General features: G+C 39.3%; 1 protein-coding gene across 1 annotated transcript in view; it reads left to right on the top strand.

Annotated features, from left to right (window-relative positions):
• The window catches only part of ERO1A (endoplasmic reticulum oxidoreductase 1 alpha), a 61187-nt gene that overhangs the window by 8188 nt on the left and 27315 nt on the right, over window positions 1-25684 (top strand). The window contains exons 2-6 of the mRNA XM_003267697.4: window positions 3970-4089; window positions 5477-5560; window positions 9726-9764; window positions 20040-20116; window positions 20202-20275. Coding sequence (XP_003267745.2) covers window positions 3970-4089; window positions 5477-5560; window positions 9726-9764; window positions 20040-20116; window positions 20202-20275 — 394 coding nt within the window. The remainder of the gene's footprint in view (window positions 1-3969; window positions 4090-5476; window positions 5561-9725; window positions 9765-20039; window positions 20117-20201; window positions 20276-25684) is intronic.

The following is a 25684-nucleotide window of genomic DNA, read 5'->3' as shown; positions in this document are numbered from 1 at the left end:
CTCTACCAAAAGCTATCATTACTTGAAGCGTAGAGCAGTGAGCCTCAAACGTTAGGATACTAACCTTTAAAACACATTAGCATTTAAAAAAATTTAGATTCCTATGGTAAGTCAGAGTTCTGTTTTACTTTGGGATAGAGCATAGCAGTTATTTTCCCCCTTACCTGCATTGTTCCATGTAGTAGTTATTTAGGCAGCCTTAGCACATCCTGAAACAACATCTAGTCCTCCCTGTTCCAGGTTGGCATCTGTCTTTGGTCTTAGTTGAAGTAATAGGATTTTGCTTTGTTTCCAGGATCCTGTTCTGTGTCTATTAACTGTATTTTACCTTAGCCCTTTCCTGAAGCTCTATTCTTTTTTGTTTTTTGAGACAGGGTCTCACTCCCATTGCTCAGGCTGGAGTGCAGTGGTGCAATCTCAGCTCACCACAGCTTCAACTTCCCAGGCTCAAGCCATCCTCCCACCTCAGCCTCCTAAGCAGCTGGGACTGCAGGTGTATGCCACCATGCCTGGCTAATTTTTTTTTTTTGTAGTTTTAGTTGAGACAGGGTTTTACCGTGTTGCCCAGTCTGATCTGGGACTCCTGGGCTCGAGACCTACCAACCTCGGCCTCCCAAAGTGCTGATTACAGGCGTGAGCCACTGCCTAGCTGAGATTCTATTCTAGTAACATGCTTTGTTCTCTGGTTTCTAGAACTGGTCCTGCCTCCATCTTTGCCAGACTGTCTCCCAGGGATCAGGTTGGCAGGCTTATCTGAGCTGTCAGATGGCATGGATTTCCGAGAATCTTCCTGTTTTTCCTTTACTGAGCTGTCTTCCCTTTACTCAGCTGTCTTCATCCATTGAAATTCCTGCCACCCTTATTATACTCCCTTAGCAGCCCTGCTACCTGTGGTTGTAGTTAAGAATATCTCCTACTCCATATTTCAGGAAAGGGCAGAACTTTTTTTTTTTTTGAGATGAAGTCTCGCTCTGTCGCCCAGGCTGGAGTGCAGTGGTGTGATCTTGGCTCACTGCAATCTCTGCCTCCCCGGTTCAAGCGATTCTCCGGCCTCAGCCTCCTGAGTAGCTGGGACTACAGGCATGCGCCACCATGCCCAGCTAATTTTTGTATTTTTAGTGGAGACAGGGTGTCACCATGTTGGCCAGGATGGTCTCGATCTCTTGACCTTGTGATCCGCCCGCCTTGGCCACCCAGAGTGCTGGGATTACAGGCGTGAGCCACTGTGCCCAGCCAAGAACATTTTAAAATCGACCATTTATCCTTCCTTCTTTCCCTTTGAGGTCTCTTGGCTATATGCCACCTCTGCTCTGGAGAATTTTTGCATTTCTTTCTGGTTTGGGGCTTCTTAGAGCTTCCTTTGTAATTAGGATAGAGATAGGAAGAATGATAGACACAAAAGGTGTTTACCTTTGCTGCTTGCTTTACTTGCTATGTGTGTTTCTGCCTCCTGTGCTTGTGTACTCTGGGGCACTGAGCACACCATAGGTGACATGGTGCTAGATATATTTAATGAGACAGTATGGTGCTGGTCTCCAGTGATGAGTGACAATGGACAACATTCATTCATTCACCCACCTCTTCCACAAATAATAATAATAATAATTTATTTGTAACAGGATCTCACTTTGTTGCTGAGGCTGGAGTGCAGTGCAGTGGTGCGATCTTGGTTCCCTGCAACCTCTGTGTTTTGGGTTTAAGCGATTCTCCTGCCTCAGGTGCCCAAGTAGCTGGGACGACAGGCATGGGCCACCATGCCCAGCTAATTTTTATGTTTCTGGTAGAGATGGGGCTTCACCATGTTGGTCAGGCTGGTCTTCAACTCCTGACCTCAAGTGATCCTCCTGCCTTGGCCTCCCAGGGTGCTAAGATTATAGGCCACAAATAATTATTGAGCATCTACTGTGTGCTTTCTGGAAGTATATGATTTTTCACTCAAGGATTTTATATTCTAGTGGGTAGGAGTAAAATAGATAAATTCACTGCTGTGAGGTACAGTAATACTTAGATAATAGTCTGTGGAGTGACTTGGGAGCAGCTGGGAGAGGCATTTAACCCAGCGGGTGGTAAGGAGTACTGGAAGGACAGCTTCCTGAAAAAGGTGATACTGAGCTGCGGCTTGAAGATATATTTTAACCTTAAAAATGAATCCCTCGGGGAAGAATGGATGCCTTGAAACTTGCTCTCAAGTTTTTCCTGTGTTTCTTTTTGTAACTTAATGTCTCTACTTTGCATATGTCCCTTTGGCCTTTGCAGTCTCTATGTCTGTCATTCTTTGCATAATAATTCATATCAAAGGGGAGAAACAGCTATTTTTTTGTCCCTAGAATTTCTGCTCTTAAGGTTCAAAAGAAAGTTTGAAAAATCATATCATTTAGGTTAGAAGTACTTTCTGTTGTTGGTATCCAAAATTAGGACTCTGAGATTCTTGTGTATTCAGAGAATTTTTAGTAGGAAACAAGGACAAATTTGCATATGAAATGAAAATAGTTATTACATGACAAAATATGTAAATCTGATTTCTAGAAACGGAATTAGTCCAAAACAAGTAAGAGAAGGAAAAGCAGTAAAAAGTTCTTCTTGAATATTGCTGTTGTCATCCAAAGTATCCTTATTGCTTTTAGGTGAAAAATTTCCATTACTGTTTTGTGATATTCTCAAAAGAAAGTTTAGGATTTTACAGTATTCTAAAATACTGAATCTTAATTCAGTATTTCAGTAGAGTATTATTGATTTGCTTCCTTATCAGTAGATTTTTAAATTATTTATTTCTAGGCTATAGATCTTCCTAAAATATAATCCAAAGTAGTTTAAAATGCAGATATCTAGACTGAAGTATAAAGATCTCTTTTCTGGAGCATGCTATATTTAACAATTTTTTTCTAGGTTTGTTTTTGTTTTTGGAATCATGGTATATTTGTTTCTTAAAGCAATCTTTAATTCTATTAGATGTTTTTCTAGCTCAAATAAACATCTAAGAATTTTAGTTTAATTTGGCAAGTAACACTGGTGAAAGAAAGGAAAAGAAAGAATTCTAGTTTCATAATTGATAATATTTATTATCATTACCATTGTATCCTAGGATATGTGCATTTAGTAGCTTGATTTAGTACATACCATTAAGACATTAGCTTTAAACATTTGAAGAGCAGGACTGACTTTGAGGTCAGTTTGCTGTTTCATTGTTACTAATGATAAATGGTTTCTAAGCACCATTCCAAACTTTTAAGAAATTGTTACAGCCCAATATTTGAGGATTGTTAGATCCTTTCTGAAAGCTAAGGATGGGAATGCAGCTGTGCCTCAGGAAGGACAGTGGAAGTGGGAGCTGGAAACCCCTCAGATATCCAAGTAGCATATACTGTCTATCTCCTACCTCTGCCTCTTTGTGTATCTTTTTTTTTCCCCCAAGAATTCCGAGGACAATCAAGCTTTGTATATCTTTTAAAACTTTTCCTCTCTCTGCCAACTGGCTCATGTGCTCCTCAGTTCACATGATGGAGTATTTGTTTACTGGTCTAGCCACAGGGAGATATCTTATCCTGTTATTCTCAATTCTAGGATCCTGGAGAGGGGATCATGACCTGGTTTGAGTTAGATGCCTACCCTTGGTCAGGTCAACTATGGCCTGGAGGGCAGAGTTACAAAATAAATCGTTGCCAGGGGACCAACTCTGTGTGTGTGTGTGTGTGTGTGTGTGTGTGTGTGTGTGTGTGTGTGTGATGAGCTCTGCACACCTTACTCCATTCCTCAGTATATAGCAAGAGCATATCCACTCCACTCCTCAGTATATAGCAAGAGCAGAAGTATTACTAGATTATTGTCATACCCCATCTCAAGAAACTATGTGGGAGGAGGGAGGATAAGGATTGGTTGAGTAGGGGGCTGTTTGCTAACAACCATGTGAGGAAAAAGAACCCTGTTGCATTTAGGACATTTCAATTTAATATTTCATTTTCTTTGTAACAGGTTAGTGGTTACTTGGATGATTGTACCTGTGATGTTGAAACCATCGATAGATTTAACAACTACAGGCTTTTCCCAAGACTACAAAAACTTCTTGAAAGTGACTACTTTAGGTATTACAAGGTATTTCTAATTTTAATTTTTTATATACGAATACTTTAAATGGATAATTAGATTTTCTTAAGAATTACTGAGCTTCAAAATTGTAGTTGTTATTTCAAATTGATATAGGCTTTATTAAGAAAATTCACTTCATAAGAGTGAACCATGTGATTCTGAAACCGTCCATTGGATAATTTTAATAACTGAATTTTACACTCTAGAGTTAGAACCTAGTTGGTTAAATTGAAGTTAGGACAGAAATTATTATATATTGTTATCAAAATGGTGAGATCATAATTTTCTAAAACATCAGATTGGCTTCAATTAATTAAAATAATTAAATATTTTTTTGTAGAATCATGACTTTATCCTGACCTATATTATTTTAACAAATCACTTGTGCTGTTTTATCTTGAGATATCTACTAGAAGAGTTTAGAAAACGTGATCAATGGAGTATTTATTTGTAGTCAGAGTTAACAATTGTCTATCCTCTACCTGTTAACTCGTTCTTGTTTGAAAAGAATGTGAGTCGAGCTACTTTGGCTCCTAGTTGCCATCTGTTCAGGGTCTATTTAGTGGCAGCTGTGCCTTTTTTTTTGAGACAGAGTCTTGCTTTGTCACCCAAGCTGGAGTGCAGTGGCGTGATCTCTGCTCACTACCAACTTCCGCCTCCTGGGTTCAGGCAATTCTCCTGCCTCAGCCTCCTGAGTAACTGGGATTACAGGCACCTGCCACCACACCTGGCTAATTTTTGTATTTTTAGTGGAGATGGGGTTTTGCCTTGCTGGCCAGGCTGGTCTTGAACTCCTGACCTCAGGTAATCCACCTGCCTTGGCCTCCCAAAGTACTGGGATTACAGGCGTCAGCCACCATGCCCAGCCCAATCTGTGTCTTTTTTTTCTTTTCTTTTTTTTTTTTTGAGACAAAGTCTCGCTCTTGTCATCTAGGCTGGAGTGTGGTGGCGTGACCTTGGCTCACTGCGCCCTTCGACTCCTGGGTTCAAGTGATTCTCCTGCCTCAGCCTCCCGAGTAGCTGGGATTACAGGCACCTGCCACCATGCCTGGCTAATTTTTGTAATTTTAGTAGAGACGGGGTTTCACCACGTTGGCCAGGCTGGTCTCAAACTCCCGACCTCAGGTCATCCACCCGCCTCGGCCTCCCAAAGTGCTGGGATTACAGGCATGAGCCACTGTGCCCGGCCCGATCTGTGTCTTTCTAACCAAGTCTACAAATTTACTCATACCAGCCTCAATTTATGCAGTTGTTATAAACTGGCAACAGATAGGTGGAGGAAATAATATATTTGCAACTGATAACATGACCAAGTTATAGCACCATAATTTGTAACTGTCAGTTATAATTTTGGGATTCTGATTTTTATAATTTTTTTTCTATTATTTTACAGGTAAACCTGAAGAGGCCATGTCCTTTCTGGAATGACATCAGCCAGTGTGGAAGAAGGGACTGTGCTGTCAAACCATGTCAATCTGTAAGAACCATGTATACATTTAAAAACTGTTACATGTTTTTTCATTCATTACAACTTTTTGTTTTGTTTTATTTAAGAATTTGTTTTTTTTTTTTTTTTTTTTTTGAGACGGAGTCTGGCTCTGTCACCCAGGCTGGAGTGCAGTGGCGCGATCTCGGCTCACTGCAAGCTCCGCCTCCCGGGTTCACGCCATTCTCCTGCCTTGGCCTCTCCGAGTAGCTGGGACTACAGGCGCCCGCCACCACGCCCAGCTAATTTTTTTTTTGTATTTTTAGTAGAGACGGGGTTTCACCGTGGTCTTGATATCCTGACCTCGTGATCCGCCCGCCTCGGCCTCCCAAAGTGCTGGGATTACAAGCGTGAGCCACCGCGCCCGGCCTTTTAAGAATTTTTTTTTTGAAAAAATAGAGATGAGGTTTCACTATGTTGCCCAGGTTGGTCTTGAATTTCTGGGCTCAAATAATCCATCTGCCTTAGCCTCCCAGAGTGCTGGGATTACAGGTGTGAGCCACTGCACCTGGCCCATTACAACTTTTTAAAGGGGGCCAATATAACTAAAATAATCGTGCAGTCCTTAGTTTAAATATAACATTCAATATTTTTATGTTAAAAACCCAAACTTATAAAACCTATTTTGAATTACACGGCCTTCATAATAATATAATTAACATTTTGTGGTTAATATAATCCTTTGACTTATTAGGGAGATTGATAATAGTTCTTTTTGCTTGATATTTGTTTTTCCTCTTACATCTTTTCTGAACCAAGTTATATATATAGCATAATAAAATGAAATTAATCGAAGTATAAACAAAATCTCCCCCCCCCTTTTTTCAGGTGTATTTTTGCCTTGGATTTCCTGGGGTGTGAGTGGACAAAACACCTGGTTTTACTTAGAAATTTTTGGAGCATTAAAATTTGAAGTATCCTACTGTGAAAATAGAGTTTTAAAAATATTTTTGAATGACAATTTATTCCCTTTTTAAGTACATCTTTTTATTTTACTTTTAAAATAAAGTTGACTTTTTTTTTTTTTGATACGATGTCTCACCCTGTTGCCCAGGCTGGAGTGCAGTGGCACGATCTTAGGTCACTGCAACCTCTGCCTCCTGGGTTCAAGCGATTCTCCTGCCCCAGCCTCCCAAGTAGCTGGGATTACAGGTGTGTGCTACCACGCCCAGCTAATTTTGTATTTTTAGTAGAGATGGGGTTTCTCCATGTTGGTCCATGTTGGTCAGGCTGGTCTTGAACCTGTAACCTCAGGTGATCTGCCCGCCTCAGCCTCCCAAAGTGCTGGGATTACAGGTGTGAGCCACCATGCCCAGCTTCGATTCCTTTTTAATGCTGAATAACATTCCACTGTATGCCTCTACTATGTTTTGTTTATATAGTCACCTGTTGATGGACTTTTGGGTTATTTCTACCTTTTTGCTATTGTGAATAATGCTGCTATGCACAAATATTTATTTGAGTCCCAACTTTAGTTTTTTGGGGTATATACTTAGAAGTAGAATTGCCGGATCATGTGTTAGTTCCGTTTGTTTTTTTCTGAGGATCTGCCATACTGTCTTCAACAGTGGCTGTACCGTTTTATGTTCCTACCAGCAATGTACAAGAGTTCCAGTTTCTTCACATTCTTGACAATACTTTTACTTTCTATTCTTTTGGATAATAGTTATCCTAATAGGTGTGAAGTGGTATTGTGGTTTTGGGTGGTTTAATTTTTTATATGTAAATACTGTTACACAGACTTATCTAGCATGTGGAATTAAGGCCAGTGTCAAATACTATTTATGGGCATTTTACCATGAGAATGAGAAGCATGTTTTTTGTTACATTAATCCTCATATAGATACAGCTTATTGAAAATTAAAGGATTAATTTATGAAACACCTTGTTACTATTAAAGCATGAGCATATCATTAAAGTGATATTAAGAGTAAACATTTTGTATTCTAAGTTTTGCATTTGTAATTTAGTAATAGAAAAAATTAGTTGGGGACATTTACCAATATCCTAATTATATGAATTAGTAAAAATGCTGAAATATGGTAGATGCTTAATAAAGGCGTTTAATTATACTTGTTCATTAAATGAGCTTTTTATTAATATTAGAAAATACAAATATTTTACAGTTATTGCAAAGTCAAATCTCATCTTGAGATACCAATTATTTCTGATTATTATTGATGAAGTGTAGAACTAGGGGGCGCCATTTGGAAAAGAAGATTGGAGGGAGCAGAAACCCTGAAAATACTGTAGCATAAAATAATAGCTTATTGATTCCATCAGTTGACAGACTGACGAATGAGATGTATTTCATTGTAAATCCAGGAGAAAACAACCAATTTTAGCATTTGAGAAATGTTAAATATATATTTATTATTTGATTTGAATGTATTAAAGTGCTATAAAAGAATCAGGTGAAAGTTATCAATTTGCACTGAAAAATTGAGTCAGGATCCAGTAATTTTAAGCTTCTGCAGAGCTGGGAAGAACTGAAAGGCAGAATGCCTTTCATGCCAATACTTTGTTTTGTTTGTTTGTTTGTTTATTTGTGTTTTTTGCTTGTTTTTGAGACAGGGTCTCACTCTGTTGCCCAGGCTGGAGTGCAGTGGCATGATCTCAGCTCACTGCAACCTCTGCCTCCTGGGCCTAAGCAATCCTCTCACCTCAGCCTCCTGAATACCTGGGACTACAGGCGGACTACAGGCACACATCATGCCCAGCTAATTTTTTGTACTTTTGATAGAGACAAGGTTTCACCATGTTGCCCACTGTGGTCTTTAACTCCTGAGCTCAGATGATCCACCCGCCTTGGCATCCCAAAGTGCTGGGATTATGGGCATAAGCCGCTGTACCTGGCAGCAGTACTTGTTTTTTTCTTGAACTGATGTTATGATGGAGAAAAGCTTTTTTCTTTAAAAGATCATTGGAAGGCCAGGCATGACAGCTTATGCCTATAATCCCATCACTTTGGGAGGCCAAGGCAGGCAGATCACTTGAGGTTAGGAGTTTGAGGTCAGCTTGGCCAACATGGTGAAACCCTGTCTCTACTAAAAATACAAAAATGAGCTGGACATAGCAGGGTGCTACTCGGGAGGCTGAGGTACAAGAATCGTTTGAACCCAGGAGGCACAGGTTGCAGTGAGCCAAGATCTGCCACTGCACTCCAGCCTGGGCAACAGAGTGAGACCCTATCTCAAAAAAAAAAAAAATCATTGGAAGATATTTATCCATCTAAAAATATTCTTAGTTTATAAATACAGATAATGTTAGCTTAGCAGAGAAATGCCACCATTAGATCAGAGTTAGAATGCTAACTGGCAGTATTGTGGGGAGTGTGGAATAGAAGATGAGGAGATGGGAAAGAGAATGGTAAAGTAACATAAATGTGTTAGTCCATTTTGCATTGCTATGAGGGAACACCTGAGACTGGGTAATTTATAAAGAAAAGAGGTTTATTTGGCTCACAGCTCAGCAGGGGGAAGAAGCATGGTACCAGCATCTACTTGGCTTCTGGTGAGGCCTAAAGCTTACAGTCATGGCAGAAAGCAAAAAGGGAGCTGTCATATCACATGGCAAGAGAGAGCAAGAGAGCAGGGAGGTGCCAGGTATGGAGTGAACTAATAGATTAGTTCTAGATAATAGAACTTATTACTTCTAGATAATAGAACCAATAGATTAATTCATTACCTCAGAGATGGCGCCAAGCCGATCATGAGGGATCTGTCTCCATGACCCAAACCCCTAGGTTCCAAGAACCTAGAATATCTGGCCATCACAGAAAACAAAAACAATTCTACTAAGGACCCCTGGAGTAATAGCAAAAGGACACAGGTGTTAATATCAAGTCAGCACTCAGTGGATCTCCTAGTGGCCAAATATGGGACAACTTGAACATCAAAAGGGATAATGGCTAAATGATTATTTTTACATTTCCTTGCTGTAATATGCATAATGTATGCTCAGCAATCCATAGAATAATTTGTTCTTGAATTTTTACTTACTTTTAAGCAATCATATAAATACTACCTATTCTGTTAAAAAAATCCAACTTCGATAATTTGTTTTATGAATTTTTCTCATAAGTCAGAGAAATTTAAGATGTGTTTTAAGAAGATAGAATAAATGCCATCTAAAAACATATTTTTTTCTTTTTCAGGATGAAGTTCCTGATGGAATTAAATCTGCGAGCTACAAGGTATGTACGTATACCTATTGATGTGTCCAGTATCTTAATGAAAAACTTGAAAAACCCGTTTCCCTTGTACCTACTATTCCATTTATCTGCTTCCAACGGTGAAACCCCTTGAGAGTTATCTATGTTGAATGGCTCTCTTTCTTTTTGTTTGTTTTTGTTTAACATTTTATTTTTTATGTATTTTATTCTATTTATTTTTTTGAGATGGAGTCTCACTCTGTCGCCTGGGCTGGAGTGCAGTGGCGTGATCTTGGCTCACTGCAACCTCCACCTCCTGGGTTCAAGCGATTCCCATCTCATCCTCCAGAGTAGCTGGGACTACAGGCACTTACCACCATGCCTGGCTGATTTTTGTATTTTTAGTAGAGACGGGGTTTCACCATGTTGGCCAGGCTGGTCTCGGACTCCTGACCTCAGGTAATCTGCCCGCTTTGGCCTCCCAAAGTGCTGGGATTACAGGTGTGAGCCACTGTGTCCAGCCTGTTTAACATTTTATTATAGAAAGTATCAAAGATAAATAAAAATAGAGGAAAAAAATGTATCTGAAAGTCCAGACTTTTTTCAGATTTCTTTTTTTTTTTTTTGAGACGGAGTTTTGCTCTTGTTGCCCAGGCTGGAGTGCAATGGTATGATCTTGGCTTACTGCAACCTCTGCCTCCCGGGTTCAAGAGATTCTCCTGCCTCAGCCTCCCTAGTAGCTGGGATTAGTAGCTGGCATGCACCACCACGCCCAACTAATTTTTCTATTTTTAGTAGAGGCGGGGTTTCTCCATGTTGGTCAGGCTGGTCTCGAATTGCCGACCTCAGGTGATCCGCCTGCCTGGGCCTCCCAAAGTGCTGGGATTATAAGCGTGAGCCACCACATCCGGCCTGTTTAACATTTTATTATAGAAAATATCAAAGATAAATAAAAATAGAGGGAAAAATGTATCTGAAAGTCCATATGTTATTCAGATTTCTTTAATTTTTTTTTTTTAAAGATACAAGGTCTGGCTCTGTTGTCCAGGCTGGAGTGCAGTGGCATGATCATAGCTCACTGTAACCTTGAACTCCTGGGCTAAAGTGATTCTCTCCCCTCAGCTCTCTGAGTAGCTGAGAATGTAGGCACATGCCTCCATGCATAGATAATTTTAAGAAAAAAATTCTGTAGAGATAGGGTCTTGCCATGTTCCCCAGGGTGGAAACTCCTGACCAAGTGATCCTCCTGCCTCAGCCTCCCAAAGTGCTGGGATTACAGGCATGAGCCTCCACACGAGGCCAGATTTCTTTAATTTTTACCTAATATCCTTCATCTGTTCTAGGATCCCACCCAAGACACCATTTTATATTTAGTAGTCATGTCTTCTTAGGCTTCTCTTAGCCGTAACAGTTTCCCAGTCTTTGTTTCTGATAAGGTGTTTTTGAGTAGTACTACTCAGGTGCATTTTGTAGACTGTCCATCAGTGGGGATGTATCAGATTCAGATTCATTTTTTTGAAATATATTATATATATAGGAGTTACTGTGTACTTACTATTGTGTTACATCAACATATAATGTCTGCTTTTCTCTTTTTTCTTGATGTTAAGATTGATCACCAGGTTCATTATACATTCATCTTAAAGCTCCCTAATAGCTTTTCACTGAAAAGTTTTAGCAGCCTTGATGATTCTTACCTGGTTGCATTAGCCAAAATGATTTTTTTTTAAACATGAGATTATCTGTCTTGTCTGTTTAAAATCCTTCTTCGTGTCCATTTCTCCTGAGAAAAGGCCAAAGCCCCTATAAAGCAACAAGAAGTAAATAGAGTGACCATATGCCGGGGTTTGCCTGGAACAGAACTGCTTTATACCTGTTGTGCCGACATCCTTTCTGATTTATCATTTTTTCTGAGTTTCTTGGTTTTAAATAAAATATTATTAACAGTTGCATTAAAATAGGTTGGGATGGAATTGGTAGACAAATACTTTTTTTTTTTTTGTAGGTAGGAGGTTCTACCATGTTGCCCAGGCTGGTCTTGAACTCCTGGGCTGAAGCTGTTCACTCACCTCTGCCTCTCAAAGGGCTGGGATTATAGGCGTGAGCCACGACACTCAGCCAAATACTTTGTATTTCCATCTTCCTCTGTTGTCTTCTCTCTTATTTGATATGTGTGTGTGCTAAATAGAGTTCTGACTTTAATACAAAGATGACCAACAAGAACGTATCCTTCTTCTGATTTTTTAGATGCAAAGAAACTAAATCTTTGTCTGAAGCACAGTATACTAGGTGCTTGCTGATAAAGTAATTACACTTAGACACAAATGGCTAGGGACAGCTGCCTCCTTACAGCCTTGGGAAGCAGGGGGAAAGTGTTGGACACTGCTGCCCCTGTTGGTCTCTTGGACTTAGTAGCCATTTGTGCTGTGGCCTGCATCTTACCCGCAATATTCCTAAGCTGCCAGTCTGCCTTTTGACTAGTTAATGGGAAACCTGTGAAATTACATGGGAAATAAATAGAAGCTGAGCAATCCTACATAGAGAGAATAGTCTTTCTATAGTAGTTTTATCCTTTATATATAAATTGATAACTGTGTAGTTATTTTATGGTTTGGTAATGCTTTTTATTTTGCAATGAATCCTTTTGGCTGAAATAACTAAAAAAGGAAAAAGGAAGTGCAAGTTCTATGAAAAGTAAAATATTGAATTTCCATTTCTCCTGATAGTTCATCATGATATGTAACTCGCACAAAAGATCAGCATTCACTGTTCCTAAAGGCCATAAAAATAACACTGGCCATATGAAAATCAAAACACAGAAATCTGATAAAGCCTCAGTGTCTACTTTGCAAGCAATTTGTAAAAAATGTCAGCTTTTGAAGGTTGAGCAAGGATGGACATGGTAGTTCATGTTTACAATCCCAGCACTTTGGGAGGCTGAGGCAGGAGGATCACTTGAGCCCAGGAGTTCGAGACCAGCCTGGGCAACATGGTGAAACCCCGTGTCTACAAAAAATACAGTTGTGGTGGCACATGCCTGTTCTCAAAATAGCGAAACCCCATCTCTACAAAAATTAGCCAGCCATGATGATGGGTGCCTATAGTCTCAGCTGCCCAAGTGGCTGAGGTGGGAGGATCCCTTGAGTCTGGGAGGTCGAGGCTACAGAGAGCTGTGATCTCACCGTTGCGCTCCAGCCTGGGAGACAGAGTGAGACCCAGTCTCAAAAAAAAGGGGGTTTAGCAAATTGCAATTATTACTAGTTATTTTAAGAAGACTGTGTCTAAAGATAATTTAACATGTGTAGCTGCAGAGAGTACATTTACATATCATTTTGTGATATGTGACTTTTCATGTAGACTAAATAACTTTTAATTTTTCCCATTATTTTATTCCATTATTTTATTAGGAAAATTTAAAAATATAGCAGAGTTAAAGAAATTTTCCCATGAACATTCTTATACCCATAACCTAGATTCCACCACCTTTTTTTTTTTTTTTGAGACGGGGTTTTGCTCTTGTTGTCCACAGTCTAGAGTGCAATGGCGCGATCTTGGCTCACTGCAACCTCTGCCTCCCGGGTTCAAGCAATTCTCCTGCCTCAGTCTCCCGAGTAGTTGGGATTACAGGCATGTGGCACCACGCCCAGCTAATTTTGTATTTTTAGTAGAGATGGGGTTTCACCATGTTGGCTAGGCTGGTCTCAAACTCCTGACCTCAGGTGATCCGCCCACCTTGGCCTCCCAGAATGCTGGGATTACAGGTGTGAGCCACCGTGCCCGGCCTAGATTCCACCATTTTAATAAACTCACTTTACCACATATCTATTCATCTGTCCATCCTTGTAGCCCTCCACTAGAACATCTTATTTTTTGGATGCATTTCAAAGTAAATTGCCGGCGTCGGTATACCTCCTCCTAAATAAGTCATTAGCTAGATGGATCTACATAAGTAGAAGTATATCATTAACTAGAGTCCAATATTTGTTTATATGTACTTTTAATAAAAGTATTACCATACAATGAAATGTGCAAATCTTAAGTGTGCATTTGCTGAATGTTGACAAATGAATATACCTGTGTAACCTAGGTTTCTATTAAGAGATAGAATGTTAGCATTATGCTACAAAGTTTCCTCATACCCATTCCATTCAAAGCACACTCCTTCTTCAGAGGCAACCACTGTTTTGAACATTTTCCATCATAGATTCTAAACTAATTTTGCTCATTTTAAATTCCATGTTTTCTTGTACCCACACAGAGTCAAAGAATGAATTAATAGCTTTTCACTTGGTTCCAGTGGCGGAAGAACTTTGCACATAGTTAAATGATGTCATTATCAACTGTTTCAAATAGAAAATAATTTCATTTAACAAATTGCTTGAGGCTGGGCACATAGTGGCTCATGCCTGTGTAATCCCAGTGCTTTTGGAGACCACCATGTGAGGATTGCTTGAGGCCTGGAGTTCAAGACCAGTCTGGGCAACATAGTGAGACCCCATCACTACAAATAAAAACTAAAAAAAGTTAGCCACGTGTGGTGGTGCCTGCCCATAGTCCTAGCTACTCAGGAGGCTGAGACAGGAGGAGGCTGAGCCCAAATGTCCAGGTTACAGTGACCTATGATTACGTCACTGCACTCCAGCTTGGGAGACAGAGAAAAAAAATTGTTTGATTTATTTCATTTAATCGATGGACTGAAAGTAAAACTTTTGGAAGTTCATTCCGTTGAAGGAAAACATTTATCACTATTGTGAATGCTAGTATAAATTCAGTTAAAGCTCAAAATTGAAGATAAAATGTTTGTGGTAGTACACATATAAATTTTTATAAAAGCAATGTTCTGGGTAAAAACCAGTGTCCTTAATAAATCAAGAAATCTATGAAACAAATGCATTTGTAATAAAAATATACAAATAATTCATAATTGTGTCCACACAAGCTGTGATATTTTACCAGTTAAGATAGAAGCGGTAATAAGCTGAGTGTGTGGCATGCACCTGTAGTCCTAGCTACTCAGGAGGCTGAGGTGGGAGGTTGCTTGAGTCCTGGAGGTAGAGATTGCGATGAGCCAAGACGGTGCCACTGCACTTAAGCCTGGCTGACAGAACCAGATCCTGTCTCAAAAAAAAAAAAAGGAGTAATTATTAAAATTAGTATGTGATTTATATACATACTAAGTTATGATTGTGAAATTTTTGAGATGAAGCTGATGCTGAAAAAATTTACTTTGGTATGGTTTTAGTATGATAGTACTTACTTTGCTGTTATTAATCAGATTTTATAAATGTTTTGAGGCTTCGAAGAACTAGTTTGTAAAACAACCCAAGAGCTTCTCAGTAGTATTGATCAGTTTTTAATAAATGAACCCTCTAAGTTTTTATTGCAATTTGTTCTAAATCAGTGAAAAATAAGTATCAATGAATGGAATGCATAAAGAAGAAACAAAGTTTAGCTGTTAAGGTTTAGCAAATTGCAATTATGACAAAGTGGCTGGATGTGGTGGCTCATGCCTGTAATCCCAGCACTTTTGGAGGCTGAGGCAGACAGACTGCTTGAGACCAGGAGTTCAAGACCAGCCTGGGCAACATGGTGAAACCCTGTATCTACAAAAAATTTTAAAAATTAGCCATACATGGTAGTGTGCACCTGTAGTCCTAGCTACTCAGGAGACTGAGAGGGGAAGATTGCTTGAGCCTGGGAGGTTGAGGCTGGAGTGAGCTGTGGTCATGCTGTTGCACTCCAGCCTGGGCAACAGAGCAAGACCCTTTCTCAGAAAAAAAAAATCATTATGACAAAGCTTGTAAACAAAGGCGTTTAAATTTATACCTACAAAAACTGGAGAGAAATCAAACACATTAAATGAGGAAAGTCCAAATGGTGTTTAATATGATTCAGAAATTGTATTCTGAAATGTTTTAAATGTGTTTGGGAGTATCTCCATTTGTGGCAAGAATATCCTCTTGATAGAACTCTGCTTTGAATTGGATCTGATCTGAGATGTAATGAAATTGAGGATTACAATTTCATCGTATCTAAGTTTGACCAAACTTTTTTTGTTTGTTTGTTTTTTGTTTGTTTCTTTTTTTTTGGTCAGAGACAGGTCTGTCTCTGTTGCCCAGGCTGGAATGCAGTGGTAAGATTATAGTTCACTGTAACCTCGAACTCCTGGGCTCAAGCAATCCTGCCACCTCAGCCTCCTGAGTAGCTAGTATTATAGGCACCTGCCACCATGCCCAGCTAATTAAAATTTTTTTTGTAGAGATGGGGTCTTGCTGTGTTACCCAAGCTGGTCTTTAACTCCTGGCCTCAAGCAAACTTTCCACTTTGGCCTTCCGAAGTGCTGGGATTTCAGGCATGAGCCACTACACCCGGGCTTTAAATTTGTCAAAACATTTAAAATAATCAAAAAATAGAGACAACTTATTTGATGTTTTGCCTTAAAATATTTATTGTAGAAATGTACTTTAGGGGCAAAAGAATATAACTTGTGCAAATATTTGGGCTAAAATATTTCCACATATTTACCTAAAGAGAGAATGTTTTTTCTTTTTTTTTTTTTTGAGACGAAGTCTCACTCTGTCGCCCAGGCTGGAGTGCAGTGGTGCGATCTCGGCTCACAGCAAGCTCCGCCTCCTGGGTTCACGCCATTCTCCTGCCTCAGCCTCCCGAGTAGCTAGGACTACAGGTGCCCACCACCAAACCTGGCTAATTTTTTTGTATTTTTAGTAGAGACGAGGTTTCAGCATGTTGGCCAGCCTGGTCTCAAACTCCTGACTTCAGGTGATCCACCTGCCTCGGCCTCCCACAGTGCCGGGATTATAGGCGTGAGCCACCATGCCTGGCCTGATTATGGGCAATTTTATGAAAAATTAAAAGTAATAAGAACATATTGGAAAAAAGTACGTTCTTCAGAAAAATGTTAATGACATAGTATTGACACAGATGTGACTAAGAAGCTGATTAAATTATTATTATTATTATTATTTTGAGACAGAGTCTTGCTCTGTTGCCCTGGATGGAGTGCAGTGTTGGCTCACTGCAACTTCTGCCTTGCGGGTTCTAAGCGATTCTCCTTCCTCCGCCTCCAGAGTAGCTGGGACTACAGGCGACCGCCACCACGCCCTGATAATTTTGTGTATTTTTAGTAGAGATGGCGTTTCATTGTGTTAGCCAGGCTGGTCTCGATCTCCTGACCTCGTGATCTGCCCGACTCGGCCTCCCAAAATGCTGGGATTATAGGTGTGAGCCACCGCGCCTGGCCACCTATTTTCTTACATTGACCTGTGTGTCTGGTTCAACTCTTCATTAATGTGGCTTTATGATAGCTTAACATCAGATCAGATAGGTTATTTCTGCTTTTTCTTTTTGTTTTTTTGAGGAGGAGTCTCGCTCTGTCCCCTAGACTGGAGTGCAGTTGCGCAATCTCGGCTCACTGCAAGCTCCGCCTCCTGGGTTCAAGCGATTCTCCTGCCTCCGCCTCCAGAGTAGCTGGGACTACAGGCGCCTGCCACCACGCCCGGCTATTTTTTTTGTATTTTTTAGTAGAGACGGGGTTTCACCGTGTTAGCCAGTATGGTTTCGATCTGACCTCGTGATCTGCCCACCTCGGCCTCCCGCAGTGCTGGAATTACAGGCGTGAGCCACCGCGCCCGGCCGAAACTGATTAAATTATTAAGTAGCAACTAAGAATGGTTATTTTGTTCAGTTTATTTTTAAATATTCAGGTAATTGCAATAATAAGATGTAAAAATTTTTGTTTTAATATACTTAGGTATATGTTATTTTTTAAACAATTTTTATTCATTTTTGGTAGGTATTTTTACCTTTTTTTTTTTTTTTTGATGGAGTCTTGCTCTGTCGCCCAGGCTAGAGTGCAGTGGCATGATCTTCGCTTACTCCAACCTCCACCTCCTGGCTTCACGTGATTCTCCTGCCTCAGCCTTCCGAGAAACTGGGACTACAGGCGCATCCCACCATGCCCAGCTAATTTTTTTTTTTTTGTATTTTTAGTAGAGACAGGGTTTCACCGTGTTAGCCAGGATGGTCTCGATCTCCTGACCTTGTGATCCACCCGCCTCGGCCTCCCAAAGTGCTGGGATTACAGGTGTGAACCACTGCGCCCAGCCAGTATTTTTAACTTTTTATTTTGATATAATTTCCAACTCACAGAAGAATTGCAGTATTAAAGACATTTTGTACACTATGCATTCACTAAACTTTTATATTTTGCCTCATTTATTTTTTGTTTTATGTTTGTATGTGTGTGTATATATATATACACACACATACATACACACACACACATACATATATTATATATATATATTTTTTAATTGCGATAAAGTCTTGCTGTGTTGCCTAGGCCGTTCTTGAACTCTTGGACTCAGGCAATCCTGCCACCTTAGCCTCCCAAAGTGTTGGGATTACAGGTGTGAGCCACTGTGCCTGGCCACATTTGTTTTATCATGCTTATTGTGTGCATATATGGACACACAGAAAGCATGATAAAACAAATGGACATTTGTATGTGTGTATTATATATATATATAAAATACACATTTTTGTGTATATATTTTTGCATATGTACACATATTTTTGCATATGTACACATTTTTGTGTATATATATACACACAAAGTATATATACATACCATATGATATCTAATATATATTACATATACACTATGTGTAATATGTGATATATATTTTATATGTACTATATACTATATAATATGTAATATATTTTTATCTATAACATAATTTTCTGTGCCATTTGATTATAGGTTGAACATATATCCCTTTGTCCTTTAATACTTAATTATATATGAAATAATTTTATTTTTAAAAATAGTTTTTGAAGCAAGCTGTCTTATATGTTGTCTTACGTTTATACCAATATAATGAAACTAAATTGTCACTCAATAAATAAATATTTCAAAAAACTATATCCTTTTAGTTATTTTAGGGTTCATTTATTTTAGTGTCCTTGTCTGGAAAGTGGTTTGAATAGTTGTCCTAACAATAAGGCCAAAATAGGCACTCAATAAATATTTGCTGAGTGAATTCGTGGCCTCCCAGTGTTGTCCTTCACCTGTATGATGAACTGGTGTGTGATGAAATCCCATAAACCAACTTGCTTACCTTACGCCACGGACAGGCCTAGTAGAATATATATGTAAAGTGACTTGGACATTGAGAGGAAATATGATAGTTAAAGAGTATATTTTAGAAACCTAAAAATGTTGGAATTTTTTTTTTTTTTTTTTTTGAGGTCGAGTTTTGCTCTGTTGCCCAGGCTGGAGGGCAGTGGCACAGTCCTGGCTCACTGCGACCTCCACCTCTCTGGTTCAAGTGATTCTCCTGCCTCAGCCTCTTGAGTAGCTGGGATTACAGGCGCGTGCCACCCCACCCCGCTATTTTTTTTTTTGTATTTTTAGTAGAGATGGGGTTTCACCATGTTGGTCAGGCTGGTCTTGAACTCCTGACCTCGTGATCTGCCCACCTCAGCCTCCCAAAGTGCTGGGATTACAGAATAATTTTTCTATGACTGGGTAGGTTCCAGGGCATTCTTAGCATCATGGCATAGGATGGACTTTAGACACACATGATTTGGTCCAACTGCTTTATTTTATGGAAGAGAAAACTGATACCCACACTTAAGTCATTAGAAAAGTAGGACAGTGCCTGTTGACCACTTGCTGCATGACTTCCTTATAACCTTGAAGATTTTATTCGTGTTCAGTTTAGTAATGAGTTATTAGAACTATATTCTTTATTTTGTGCACCATAGTAAATTGTGCTCCACCCCATAAAAAACAAGAGGCGAAGCGTTTTATTTTTTAGTTTTAGGAGGAACATAAGAACTTAATTTTTTTTTTTTAAGTTTTGAAGCCAAGATGAAGGTGCCAGCTATAAAAAGAGCACCAGAGGCTGAGCACAGTGGCTCACGCCTGTAATCCCAACACTTTGTGAGGCTGAGGTGCGTGGATTGCCTGAGGTCAGGAGTTCGAGACCAGCCTGGCCAACATGGCAAAACCTGTCTCTACTAAAAATACAAAAATTAGCTGGGCATGGTGGCCCATGCCTGTAATCTCAGCTACTCAGGAGGCTGAGGCAGGAGAATCGCTTGAACCCAGGGGGTGGAGGTTGCAGAGAGCCGAAATCGCACTACTGCGCTCCAGCCTGGGCGACAGAGTGAGACTCCACCTCAAAAAAAAAAATAAGATTAAAAAAAAAACAGCTTCAGATAACTTCTAAATTTTAAACAAGTTTTAAAAATGCAGTAATTATAATCTATTTATTCCCCTTTTCATTTTAGTATTCTGAAGAAGCCAATAATCTCATTGAAGAATGTGAACAAGCTGAACGACTTGGAGCAGTGGATGAATCTCTGAGGTTCGATTTTATTTTTCAGCAGTATTTCATGTTTCTTTATGTTACATACTAACTTAAAAAATAATGATTTTTTTTTTCTTTGAAGTGAGGAAACACAGAAGGCTGTTCTTCAGTGGACCAAGCATGATGATTCTTCAGATAACTTCTGTGAAGCTGATGGTATAATATTTTTGATAGTATGCATTATGTTGAAAATTATACCTAAGAAAAAAATTTTTTAAAATTATTTTAATCTGAGCATGGTGGTGTGCCTGTAGTCCCAGCTTTTCTAGAGGCTGAGGCAGAAGAATCACTGGAGCCCACGTATTTGAATCCAGACTGGGCAACATAGTAAGACCCATCTCAGAAAAATGTTATTAAAGGAAAAAACTCAGTTTCTAACAGTTTGGCGGTTCTTCAAAAACCTAAACGTAGAATTACTATATGACATAACAGTTCCTTTTCTAGGTATATATTCAAAAAAATTAAAGACAGGGACTCAAACAGATGGCAAAGCAATGTTCATTGTAGCCAAAAGGTGGTAACAACCCAATTGTCCAGCACTGTTTGAATGGATAAACAAAATGTGTTATATAAAACACACAATGGAATACTATTCAGCCAGAAAAAGAAATGAAGTTCTGATACATACTACAACACGGATGGACCTTGACAACATGCTAAGTGAAATAGGTCAGGCACCAAAGGACAAGTATAAATGATTTCACTTATACGAAATGTAAACAATAGGCAAATTCAGAGACAGAAAGTAGATTAAAGATTATCAGAGGTTGGGGTGGGTAGGCGTTGTTGCTAAATGGTTACAGAGTTTCTGTTTGAGGTGCTGGAAAAGTTCTGGCGACAGATAGTGGTGATGGTTTCACAACATTGTGAATATAATGAATCCCACTGAATTGTATACTTAAATGTGGTTAAACTAAATTTTATTATATCTATTTTATTACAGTTAAAAAAACTCAGTTTCTAGAAAAAATGTACCTCTTAAGTTTTGCAGTTATATGTAGCTAGTAGTTTATATAATTTTGTATATACATTTTGTATAAATAGCTAAAATTTAGGGATTACAAAAACCTGCTTCAGTTATATTGCTGTTGGATTGTTATGTATTTTCCTTAATGATGGTCCGTGTTGCTTTTGGAGAAGTGATTATTGAACCGTTAGTCGAGTCTGTGATGTCTGAAGTTAAGCCAGAGTGCTGCTGCTGTTAAAAGCTAGGAGCCCCAGATTCATTAAAACTCTGATCATGGCACAGTAGTTCATGCCTGTAATCCCAGCCTCTCAGGAGGCTGAGGCAGGAGAATCACTTGAACCAAGGAGGCAGAGGTTGCAGTGAGCTGAGGTTGTGCCATTGCACTCCAACCTGGTGACAGAGCGAGACTCCTTCTCAAAAAAACAAAAAACAAACCAAAAAAACACCTCTGATCAAGATATATAGATTTTCCAATTCTTCCTTTTTCTAGTATTTCCTTTTTCTAAGTTGAATTGTTAGCCTCTTAATTCACTAAAAAAAAAATCAAATTGAGTTTTGGTATTCTTCTGTGGGTCTTTTCTAGTGGACTAATGCTCTTTCAAAAATTAGTGAAAACGGGCCAGGCTTGTTGGCTTATGCCTGTAATCCCAGCATTTTGAGAGGCCAAGGAGGGAAAATTGCTGAGCCTAGCCTGGGCAACATGGCAAAACTCTGTCTCTACAAACAATATAAAAATTAGCCAGGCCTGGTGGTGCGTGCCAGTAGTCCCAGCTACTCGGGGGGTGGGAGGATTGCTTGATCCAGGGGGGTTGAGGCTGGAGTGAGCACCACTGTACTCCAAGCCTAGGACAGAGTGAGACCCTTTCTCAAAGCAACACAACAAAAAATTAGTGAAAACAGTGATAGAAATTCTTTTAATTATAAGCCAAAGATGCAGCCTACAATCTCCATAAAAGAGAAATTATTGGCCGGGTGCGGTGGCTCACGCTTGTAATCCCAGCACTTTGGGAGGCCGAGGCGGGCGGATCACGAGGTCAGGAGATCGAGACCACGGTGAAACCCCGTCTCTACTAAAAATACAAAAAAAAAATTAGCCGGGCGTGGTGGCGGGCGCCTGTAGTCCCAGCTACTCAGAGAGGCTGAGGCAGGAGAATGGCGTGAACCCGGGAGGCGGAGCTTGCAGTGAGCCGGGATTGCGCCACTGCACTCCAGCCTGGGTGACAGAGCGAGACTCCGTCTCAAAAAAAAAAAAAAAGAGAAAGTATTTTTAATTTTGTGGCTTCTTTTTGGGGAAAATTGCTTTCCTTAATGGAAACCGTAGCCATGTTTTGGTATATACTTAGTTATAATTCCTTATTTCCAATTCTAAAATCTGAAAACTCTGAAAACTGAACATTTCTCCCCCTGCGTTTAGCACAGGCTCATTTAGTGTGAGTATTCATATGTTTCACTGTAGAAATATTTATGTGTTTGAATAAAGATTGCTGCCCCGGGTCCAGCTGGAGTAATATGCAATATATGTTGCATGTACTGTATTACCTTTGTAAAATCTGGAAAGTTCATTCCAGCCGAGACACATATGGTCCCAGGCATGTTAGATAAGGGGTATAGACCTATATCAAGATTTGGACTAGTAAAGGAAGGGGATAAGATGTTCTCCCAACTCCCTTATTTTGCCCTCTTTTCTACAAGGATTTTTTTTTTTTTACCTTAAATATTGTTGTGAGATAAAACTAAATTTATAGTATGCAGCTATAATTTTTTTTAGTCCTCCAATGTTAGAAAAAGGATGGTAATATTTTAACCTTCATTAACATCCTTTTGTGACTACAATGTGCAGCACCAAGTGAGAATCAGTGATTCATTTCTTATATGGTAGAGTTTGGTGAATCACTTGCCCACTTGTATTAGTGTCTTCTGTTAAAAAAAGCTGAATATTTTAAAGAAAGCTTTAGCAGGAATAAATAATGGATGTAAATGGTATGTGAAATATAGAAAGTATTTTTAAGATCCTAATTGGAAATTTGAGCTTTTGTCAAAAACAGGTTCTATTCAGTGATAGGAAACAGCACATCATATAGGTTTTGCAGAACACATGTTTTCTGCTTCTAGGGCTGGATATTGGCATCTTCCTATAAGGGCCAAATGGGCTCTTAAATGTCTTTTCTTAGATTTTACAAAACATGTTTGACTAGTTTTCTATGAAAAAATTTAGGTTCTATTCAGTGATAGGAACCAGTGCATCATAAAAATCCTTGGCACAAATATAATTATAGTAATATATAATTATAGTATTACTTTACATATAATTGTATAATTATAATTATAATATTTATAGTATAATTATAAGATTTGTAATATATTAATATAGTAATATTTATTTTTTATAAGCTTGAAGAAGAATGAAGTATTTATAATAAGTAAAATTATGAGGCAACAAGTGTTTATCTCTAGGTAGAATATTAAAACATTTAATCATTTCTTGGTGGTTAGTTTTCTCAAAGTCCTGGATACTGACCATTGTTTATGTATTTTATTTCATTTTTATTTTTATTTTTTTTTTCTGAGTCAGAGTTTCACTCTTGTTGCCCAGGCTGGAGTGCAATGGTGCGATCTCAGCTCACTGTAACCTCTGTCTCCCGGGTTCAAGCAATTCTCCTGCCTCAGCCTCCCGAGTAGCTGGTATTACAGGCATGCACCACCATGCTCTGCTAATTTTGTATTTTTAGTAGAGATGGGGTTTCTCCATGTTGGTCATGCTGGTCTTGAACTCCTGACTTCATGTGATCCACCTGCCTCAGCCTCCCAAAGTTCTGGGATTACAGGCGTGAGCCACCGCACCCAGCCTGCTGTTTATATATTTTAAACATCAGGGTTTAAAAAATGAATTTATTATAATTTATATGTGGCAGTTGCCTTTAGTATTAGTTGAAATGAACAGTTATCCATTCCTGAACTAGATGATTCCATGCTAATTTGTTTTTTAAGTCCTTATATTTTGTTTTTCTAGTTATTTTAATTGCCACTTCTGCACTGAACTCTGCTATTTTAAGATGCCATCATTGTACTGCTTCTAGAAGCAACTTTCCCCCTAATTTATGCTTCTAATATACTGTGAATTGGAGTAAAAAATAACCAAGCTTAGGGTTTTTTTTGTTTTTGTATTTGTTTTTTAATAATAAAAATAGGTATAGTTAAGAGCTTGATGGACTCTCCTCTAAGCACTTTTGTGCTCATATTTTTGTCATTGACTTTGGTTGCATTGAGACCATTTTTATCCACTTTTTCATTCTTTGTTGGCTCATACTGTTAAGCTTTATATATGAATAAAGTATTATTATAGTACCAAATAATTTCCCAAAGCCACTGGAGGACTATGGCCCATCTTTTTTTGAGACACAGTCTCACTCTGTTGCCCAGGCTGGAGTGCCGTGGTGCAATCACGGCTCACTGCAGCCTGGACCTCCTAGGCTCAAGTGACTCTCCCACCTCAGCCTCCCGAGTAGCTGGGACCACAGGCACGTGCCATGATGCCTGGCTAATTTCTGTATTTTTTATTGATGCCTGGTGTTTCACCAGGTTGCCTGTGAATTTTAGAATCACTTCTGGGCTCAAGCAGTCTGCCCCCAGGCCTCCCAAAATGCTGGGATTACAGGCATGAAACATCGTGCCCACCCTGGGACCATCTTTTTTGTTTTGAAGTTATAACACATTATAAATGATAAATAAGTAACAGGGTCTGAATTCTAGCCTGGGTGTTCTGGCTTCAGAGCCCATGCTCTGACTATTCCGTGATGTTGGATGTTTAGATTGCTTCCAGTTTTCCCTTTTATAAATAATGTTGACACAGAATCATGCTGCATTGTAACTTTTGCTTTTGGCCAGATTGGTAGCAGATCCTGCCGGTGGTCATCTAAGAAGAAAGTATTTGGTAACAAGCAGTGTACGATACTAACACTCCTTCATTTACTGTAGTTATTGATGAACTGCTGTGGTTAATGTGGAGGGAAATGTATGTTATATTCTTTGTCTGAATAGCTTATGAGAATTGAATTACCATGTTTCTTTGATTCTAAAATTCACATATTCCTATTTTTACAATTCCTAAATCATAATGTTTTTGTAGCCAGTGTGTACAATTAATGTGGCTGTGTGTGTTTCTCTCTCTTTTCCTTCGTTCCTTTTTTTTTTTTTTTGAGATGGAGTCTCGCTCTGTCACCCAAGCTGGAGCACAGTGGCGCAATCTCCACTCACTGCAACCTCTACCTCCCAGGTTCAAGTCATTCTCCTGTTGCAGCCTCTCAAGTAGCTGGGACTATAGGCATGCACCACCATGCCTGGCTAATTTTTGTATTTTTAGTAGAGACAGGGTTTCACCATGTTGGCCAGGCTGGCTTTGAATTCCTGAGCTCAAGTGATCCGCCCACCTTGGCCTCCCAAAGTGCTGGGATTACAGGTGTGAGGCACCACACCCGGCCTCCTTCCTTTCTTTCTCCTGAAAAGTTGTTTTAAAATTCCTGACACATTGTTATGTTTGTGGTGCGTTAGAATCAATGGAATACAGTCTTGTGTAGTAGCTTTTTAAGATAACTGAGGAT

This window comes from Nomascus leucogenys, chromosome 1a, assembly GCF_006542625.1.
Source record: "Nomascus leucogenys isolate Asia chromosome 1a, Asia_NLE_v1, whole genome shotgun sequence".
NCBI classification, from domain to species: Eukaryota; Metazoa; Chordata; class Mammalia; order Primates; family Hylobatidae; genus Nomascus; species Nomascus leucogenys.
The sequence above is the reverse complement of the archived record's forward strand: the minus strand, read 5'-3'. Positions and strand labels throughout refer to the sequence as shown.